The following is an 8,981-nucleotide window of genomic DNA, read 5'->3' as shown; positions in this document are numbered from 1 at the left end:
AACATTACAAAATTGAAATTTCACATATATATCTATCATAGCGGATAGTATTTTCGATACAGAGGATATATGTGTGTGTGTGAATAAAACACTTCATTAGTCTAATGGCTTTAATTGTAAGAACCTTAAAGTTGAACCATCAAATTTAGTTCTCCAATTCACTTCATTGCACTTATACGATTTAACCTTACGATCCTTAATTTTTGATTAAAACTAAGGTTCTTACTTCAATTGCAAGCCTACATAATCGATCAAAATTCATACTTCTTTTGTCCTTTGCATTTTTCGTTTTGTCATGTGTTAAAGTTTTACTAAAAGAATTATCAAGACATATTTATTCTCTTCTTGAAATTCTATTAATATTTTCACTAATCAAATTTGCATCCTTGTAGTAAATAATTTTTACCTATTAAGAATATTTAGATGATCATTGAGCCGCTTCCTTATGTTAAAATACTTTACTATTGATAGGTAATTTTTCTGGAATTGGAGCGTAAAATGACAATCTAAATTGACGTCAATCAAGCTAAGGTGCAGTTTGAGACCATGGGAGGAGAGAAAGGAGAAAAAGGAGAAGATTATAAAATTTTGGATTTCAAACGAGATGGTGTCAAGAAAAATTGTGTATTGTGAATGTTTTGAAATTGAAATATACAATTATGTGTGACTCGTAATCTGTTTTGGTATATAAAATGTTTTGATTCTTAGCTACATTTTAATGTTCTTGCTCTTTAATTTGTAACAATAAAAATTTTGAATTTGCAGTTAAAGGTATATATAATTGCCACGTAACAATAAATTTTTGAAATCGCAGCTAAATGTATATATAATATCCACGCAACAAGAACATGGCTATATATTTTCACTTTCGCCCCAAATCCTTTTCAATTTTGCATTTATATTGTTTGAATTTCAGATCCATATCCGGGTGGTGACACCAAACCGATAAATATTTATTATACTTGGATTGATTTGATTTTTGTAATTGAAAAATCGACTAAATGTTTGATTTTTGTTGTAACCAAAAACCTACCCCAAAGGGAACGATGAACACCCTAGTTATGGCGTACTAATTGTTTAGAAAAAACTGATGTCAAAGGAATTTTGTTTTTTATTAGTGAATCGATCATTCAAGTAACTTCGATATTAGTTTAAATAGACCAAACGTATCTTCTCAATCAATGTTATCGTTCTTACATTAAGACCTCTTTTAACCAAAAGCCTAGGGAATAACACACCACTTGATCGAAACCACCCCATGGAAAAGATAAGTTGGCAAAATCAATATGGCTTTACCCTATCCTAAGTGTAGTCTATTTAAGTTAGGAATTCTGCACTTGGAAATCCTGTAGACAAGTCTGAACCACATCCTACGACCAAAATGTCGTTCATCTATTACGCGGTAAGTACAGCACAAGCGGACCAAAAATTGAGCAATTTTGAGGAAAGACCAAAACAAAAGCTCTAAGGATGTGTTTGGTATGACGAAGAATGTTTTTCGATTTTCCCTTATTTGATTGCACTAAATATTTTAGAAGATGTTCTCCAATGGAAAATATTTTTCTCAAAATAGGAGAAAATCCAGGATCAATAAAAACACACCCAACGCATCCCCAATCCACCACGCACTATCCACCGACCCCATCTACTCCCCACCTATCCCCACCCCCACACTTGCCCCCTGCGCCGCCCTATGCCCTAACCCCCCACCTTACACATACCCCCTGTCCCCTCCCCCCCACCTTACACATACCCGCCCTACCCCAAATTTACCCAGCACCCCACATCATTGCGTTTTTCTTTGAATATATGCAAATGCTCTTAAATGACATTTCCAACTTGCATACCGAACACACAAAAATGAGTATGAAAATCACTTATTTTCCATGAAAAATAATTTCTTGGAAAATATCTTCCATGAAAAACATTTTCCCTCATGCAAAACACACCCTAAGTAAACATTCTCCAACTTATAGTTCTCCATTACTCATTGGACGAACTGCCTGGCAACAGAAAGAGGCAAAGGTAGGGAGGACGAAAGGAAACCCGAAACCTGTTTCATTTAATCTTTAGCGGGGAGTCATCAACTTGAGGAAGACAACAAAGCAAGGCACATTAATGAAACAGGAGGAACGCAAAAGTTAAAAATTGTATAAAAGAAATATAACATTGTTAGGGCAACAAGATGAACAGATGATGGATGGATGAATAATTACAATGGGGGCAGACAGCCAGAGACTCAAAACCAAACCTATGACTGCTCAATAAGTAAGCCAAGCCAACCTCCATGAAAAACCAATCTGAATTTGGGTTCATAGGGTGACACAGAACAACACTATTGTAATGCATGCATCTTCTTTATTCCTTTATTCCCATTAAGCTGGGAGTTACAGTAGCAGCAGCAGCACCTTGCAGATCAGATAAGGAAAAAGACCTCCATGCACTGAATTTTTGTTCTGGAGGAGATAATGAGGACTCCTTGTTATATCTTCGTGTCTGCGGAGGAAGAGGAGGACGAGAGAGACAAGGTGATGATGGGCTTGAGTTCAAAGACTCAGAACTATTGTTACTGTCAGAGCAGCTCATATTTTTTAGTGCTGATGAGCTTCTAGAGTTGATCGGTCTCTTGTAAATCCCACCGTTACCCATACCTGGGATGCCACTACGATTTTTGCCAAAGATGTTGTTGTGAGCAAGGAGGTTTTTGCGTTTCCTACTGTATGCATCCTCCGGCTTGACAATTTCTTTAACGGAGGAAATTGATGCCGCATCTGCTAGACTGGTAAAAGATTTCGATTTACCAGCATAAAACTTTGATATGCTCCTCCTGGGAAAGGCAGACAGGTATAGTTAGTGCTTAGGACAATAGGACATATAGATTGCTTATATAGCTTCTATGAACAACAAAATTCTTCCCCATTTAAACTCCTGCACCCCCTGGTCCAGACAAATCATCTTCTTAGAGTAGTCAAATACTTGAATAGAAATAAAGTTCCAAGGCAAGATTTAAGATTAGTCCAGAAAACATGTCAATTTTTGCAGTAATAAGAATAATAGTTGAAACCAAAAACTAATAATAGGGCAGCCCGGTGCACAAAGCATCCCGCATTAGAAGGGTCGAGGGAAGGGCCGCATGCTCCAATTAACTCAGAATACATAACAGTATATACTAGGAGATGTTACAACTCTAAGGAGCATCTAAGGAGAATATCAGCATCCTTTACTTTCACTCTTTCAGTAAGATAGTGTCCAATATCATCTATATGCACAAGGTACTCGATATGACACACATGCACTGGTGACGCAGCCATACTCCAAGGAACAAACCCAAACTAACCAAAACATTCTCAAACCATGTATTTGTTTAAGAAATTCACTAAATATGAATAAAAATTAAGTCAGAACCCAATTACTAACACCTAACATCTGATGTCGCTATCCTAGAATTTAGAACCCATAAAGTTCAAATCCTAACTCCGCCTCTGCCCACCTCAGATGTTAAAAGAGGTACTATCAAAATGAAGGTACTCACAACATACATAACAACAAGAGATTGCATCAAGCCACATTGCAGTTACTCCTTAATTCCTTATATAGAAACCATCTAACTAATTGATGCCTTCTTTTTTCTTTTCTATTTGGAAATGGACCATCCAACTAATACATTAACGAACATTCCAATATGCCTACTGCAAATATACCCAACACTGTCAGTTTTTCGCTGACCTTTAACATTTTTGGCTCATTTTCCTTACAGTTTCACCAGCAGAACCAAACTACAAACTAAAGCAAGCTTGATAGTGATAAATCTCATTAGTATGTAAACTCTTCATCAAAAAATCTCATTAGTATGTAAACTAGATCATCCAGAGATAGCCGATTAACCATAAATCTCCAAATTAAATATAGAAAAACAACCAATCATTTGCAGATCTGTGTATGCTTCATTTAGGGTGTGTTTGTATGGCAGAATTATCTCCTTGATAAAATAACTTTCGACACATTGTTATAACCTTTATTCCTAAAAATATCACCAAAACGCAATCTTTTTAGTCTATACTACGTCTTGGAACTCCGAGTTTAGACTATCTTAATTTCACCAACTTTTACACCACACAAAACCTTAGAAATGATTCTCACCCCATTAAATGGTCAAGTAACATAACAAATGCTCCCTCCTATTCAAAATATATGTGTTAATTTAGCTTTTTAGCACCGCCCTTACGAAAATACTAACTTTAAAATAAAAAAATAAAAAAATAAAAAAGGGGGTATTTTGACTAAATCACCTTTTACATATTACTATTAACTTGACACATTGGGATCTGATCCCTTAGCACCTAATAAGAGCAACTTTAGTAGAAAATAAAGTTAATACTTTATCGATTAGGTAGGTGGACACTTATTTTGAATCAAAATAAAAATAAAAGGCTAAGTGGACATTTATTGTGAACCGGAGGCAGTAACAAAAACATCATCAAAACGCTATCTTTATAACCCAAACAACACATTAGAAATAATCATCACTAAATTAATATTTTTACCTTCATACAAGACATCCCATTAAATGGTCAATTAACCTAACAAATCCAAAAAAAAAAAAAAAAAAAAAACGGGGAGGGGGAGGCAAAATCAACACATAAAAGAAAATACTAGTTAATAAATAATGGACATACTTGATGGGCAAAACCTCCTCCAAGGCTTCCAAATTATCCAAACCTCCACCAGGTTTGAATGAACTCTGGACTTCCTGAGCATCTCCATCCACGTCAGCATCCGAGTCATCATCATCATCACTATTTCTCCCGATGGAAGAGGAAGATGATGAAGATGAAAAAGAAGAAGTCCGATCATCCTCATCGTCCCTCGGATCTTCAACAGAGAACTCCGGCGACTTATAGATCGTAATAGATGACGTCATTCCGTGACCGAATCCAGAACTTTGATCATTCCTTCCCAACACTATCGACATGTCGGTTCAGAGAGTAGATAATAGAGAGAAGAGAACTGATTAGGAGAAAATGAGATGAGAGTTTAGAGAGAGAGAAATGGAATAAAGAGGGGAAAATGAGAGCCTTATCTTTATCCAGACATATAATCAACTAATGCAACTTGGATAACTAAACAAGCTTATCTTTCCATTTTATTTTATTTTTTAAAGTAGATAGCATGCATCAAGCTGTAAGGATAGAGAATACTACTAGTGGTTTTAGGTGACTTCTGGACCGGTTGTCTTAATTAGACCATCTCCTTACCTTTTGTTTTTCCATCACCATGTCTTTATGGCAAAATAGTTAATCTTATATCTGTATCAAATGGCAAAAGTCACAGATAGCTCCTGAACTTTATCACATTTTTCTTTGGGATATCTAAATCGGGCCAGATCATTGATATCTAAATCACCAAATTTGATCTCATTGGGTATCTTTTTTTCATAATAATCAAGCAAAATTGGAGAGAGATACATCTTTATGAGGCAAGAATCTCATTAAACGAAACACGACACGCGTATGTGGGGGGGTGTTGGGTCCATCATAATAATTAAAAAATAAATTATACAACCCTTACCCCCAAATTTTCATCTCCTTCGACCCCACCCCCCCCCCCAACTGCAAAAGAAACCGGCCGCCGCACCACCACCCCCAACCGCCGTCCCCCCACCCCACCAATAATTTATTCCCCTTTTCTTCTCTTATTTAGGTCTATCAATGTCTTTACAAGACCCACCAACCTTTAAAGTTCTTGCTAAATATAAGTTAACCAATGAAAGGTGAGATAAAAAAAAATCATAGTAATGGTGAATCCTCATTTTTTCCGGTGAAAAAGATGGTAATGCTACTTTTCAGATCTAAAAAGGACAAAGAAAATGGTGGTAAGAAATAACATCCAATTTACAAATTAATTTTATATAAATAATTAAAAGAAATGAAATGTTACAATGAAGAAAAAGAAGAGAAAAAAAAAAGGAAGAAGAAGAAGAAGAGGAGAAAAAGGGGTTGTCCACGCGCCCAACAAAAAGTGGACTCAATTGCTGCGCCACGTAGGCAAAAGGTACTCAACGGATCGAATTTGATTCGGTTTAGGTACCTACTGCGTACAATCCTCGATTTAAGTGACTCGCAGGAAAATGCAGCAGTGGCTATCTATGACTTTTGCCATATCAAATCAATGATATAGAGCCTGTTTGGATGGGCTTAAAAAAAAACAGCTTAATAAGTCAAAAAAAAAAAAAAAAAAGGTGCAGAGCCCAACTTATTTTTTTTTTTTTCGCTTATATGTCGTTTTTTAGATAAGTTTAAGCCAAACGAGCTCAATTATTTTTCGCTTACTTAAGATAAAATTTTGTTTCCGCCATCTAAACACTCAAAAAAAGCTGAAACTTATAAGTCAATACAAACGGGCTCGTATTAATACGTACTCTCTCTATGCCAATAGAAATAAATTTCTCGAATAAAACTTTTAAAGTTCAAACATGTATTAATTATTATTTTTTCAGAATTACTTTCTCTTTAATGAGTCTCTCAAAAATTTCGAATATCTCTTGTTTTAAAAAATATTTGGTAAGAAGCAGGACAATAATATTGACAAATTACCTATTAGTTAATATCTTTAATTAACTTTGATATGCTACATCCCAAAAATTTATTTATTATGAAGGAGGGAGTACTCAATCAAGATTAATTAATTAATTAATCTCAGTTTATTACATCAATTAATTATAGTCAATTTATATAATTTGATGTAAACACTATGTATTGTCTTTATTTATTCATTTCTTTTATGTGACATTGTTTAACAATCATAATTTTGTTAAAATATTTTCAATTTGTTAATCATTTTTCTAATATTTTTTATGTAAATTTTATTAGTTTAATAATTTAATTTGAAATTCAAATAAAGAATTAAATAATTTGAGCCCCGTACGTCAAATATTGTGATATGAAATGGAACACAAGGGATATACGAATTAAAGTAGAGGTGTCAATTTTAGTAGTAGAAGGAGTTGACTTGTGGGTACATTGACAAAGGTTATAACATAGTCAAACTGCCTTTATAAGCATTTTTTTACCAAACACATCAATTATTTATTAACAGTTTTATTTTTATTCAAAGACATAACTGCTTATCTATAAAATTAGTTTCAGTACGTAAAAATATTTTTCAACACTTAAAACATATAAGCTGTATATAATCTTCTAATTCAAACAAGCTCTTATAAAAAGCTTTACAAATAATAAATGATGAATTTTTCTCTCTATACTTTCTCACAGTTTATGCTCGGTAAAGAAATGGAAAAGTCTTTTAGTTTGTGATTGACAAGTTATACATAAATAAAACGAAGGATTCTTAGTAGCACAGTTGGTTGGCTATCTGAATTTTTACCTTGTTGGTGAGTGATATTAGGAGTATTTATACGCTTAACCGCCGTGTTTTACCCATGTTTATATCTTGTTTGGAGAAGTAATTGCACTAAATACACCTAAATTATATTGAATCGTGCATTACGAACTAACACGTGTGTTTTTGTTGCATCTACGGACTTTAAGTGGAAAACGTGTTGATTCGGAAGGAAATGGAAGAGTGACCTTACTGAGCTAGCGAGGGCACATCTCCCCAGCGAGGTTGGCTGCTCCAAATGGAAGCCTTGTAAGAATTTGGCTAAGTGCAAAATAACCCCATGACCTCACTGAGCCAAGCCCAAGGCGAGGTCCTACCTTGCTCTAGAGATCGCTCAGCGAGCCCATGGTATCAAAATGGAAATTATTTAAAGTTCCAACCCGTTGCGGATGGGCTTTGGAGAGTGATTTCCCAACACTATAAAAAGACCCCCTCTGCACGACTTTTTAGAGAACTGGGGACCTAGAGAGAGCTAGAAGCCATCATGGAGGCCGGAGATTATTGGGTTCTAACTTTTCTTCTTTACTACTAGTTATTATATTTTCTTTGGATGATTTGTTGTATTTCCTCCATGTCTATGTGGAGCTAAACTTCTCATTCTAGTGTTGTGGTAAAACATGAATATTAATGTTTGATGATTATTTCTTATCTTAATGCGAGCTGTTGAGTTTGATTGTTTCTTTAATTCTGTTCATAATTGCTTGATTGTTTGGCCAACAGTTAGGTTCTATCGACTATCTAATATACATACTTTGGAAAGATGTTGTTAGATTATAGAAGGATTAAAGAGGGCGTGATCTGATTATCCCTACAGTTGAGCTAGGATTTATGGCTAGGATAGGAATATACCTAGGCGCCACGTTCAATTAAATACCATAAACGAATTGCGTTCTTAACAGGTCAATTCCACATAAATATAGGCGGCGAACTATTTGGAATCGGCGAGTAGTTGTTTGGGAGAATACCACGAGATTAATAATCCAGTTAATTAGCAATCATTGATAATTCGGATTAAGTAGAAATAGTCCGAAAACTTAATAGGATTGGTGAACGAACCGCAACCCTAGAACATTCATCGCATTGATAACATAAAAACCCGTTCTTTCTTGTTTGAAGTTCATGAGTTGTTTTATTTTTATTTTTAATTAGCTTATAATCATAACCTTCATATATCATCTCTTGTGTAGATGATTCGGATCGTTTATAGTTGACGGTTAATCATAAGTCCCTATGGGTTCGACATCCGATTTCTAAAATCACTATATTACTTGTACAATCACGTATACTTGCGTGTGCGTTTGGAAGCAACAATGAGAGTTCGAATCCCCTCCTACATTTTCCCTTCCCCCACGCCCAATTATAAAAAAGAAATAAATAAATAAAACGAAGGAAGCAAAAAAGATAGTGAGTAGTTATAAGTTAAATTAGTCAAATTATAAATCATTATTTAGTTTATAATTAACTTGATGTAATTCATTTTTAAATTTAGTAGAATTTGAACAGATCATATCATCTATTTATCAAGGGAAAAGGTGCAAATATACCCCTCAACTTTCTGATTTAGAGCAGATATGCCCCTCATT

At 34.7% G+C, this 8,981-nt stretch overlaps 1 protein-coding gene across 1 annotated transcript; it reads right to left on the bottom strand.

The window, feature by feature from the left end:
* Nucleotides 1–2,131: 2,131 nt before the first annotated feature.
* On the bottom strand, nucleotides 2,132–5,103 carry LOC132068757 (protein OXIDATIVE STRESS 3 LIKE 2-like). The gene is made up of 2 exons (XM_059462450.1): nucleotides 4,677–5,103; nucleotides 2,132–2,827 (listed from the first exon to the last, which is right to left on the bottom strand). The coding sequence occupies exons 1-2, from the start codon at nucleotides 4,970–4,972 to the stop codon at nucleotides 2,359–2,361; spliced, it is 765 nt and encodes a 254-aa protein (XP_059318433.1). The 5' UTR covers nucleotides 4,973–5,103; the 3' UTR covers nucleotides 2,132–2,358.
* Between the last annotated feature and the right edge of the window lie 3,878 nt (nucleotides 5,104–8,981).

Source organism: Lycium ferocissimum, chromosome 8, assembly GCF_029784015.1.
Source record: "Lycium ferocissimum isolate CSIRO_LF1 chromosome 8, AGI_CSIRO_Lferr_CH_V1, whole genome shotgun sequence".
Classification (NCBI taxonomy): domain Eukaryota; kingdom Viridiplantae; phylum Streptophyta; class Magnoliopsida; order Solanales; family Solanaceae; genus Lycium; species Lycium ferocissimum.
Note: the sequence above shows the minus strand (reverse complement) of the source record. Positions and strands in the feature narration are given on the sequence as shown.

Coding starts and splice junctions, on each gene's coding strand:
- LOC132068757 (XM_059462450.1), bottom strand. CDS start 4,972: ATGTCGATAGTGTTGGGAAGGAATGATCAAAGTTCTGGATTCGGTCAC. Junction 2,828..4,676: donor GAGGAGGTTTTGCCCATCAA/GTATGTCCATTA, acceptor TGCCTTTCCCAG/GAGGAGCATATCAAAGTTTT.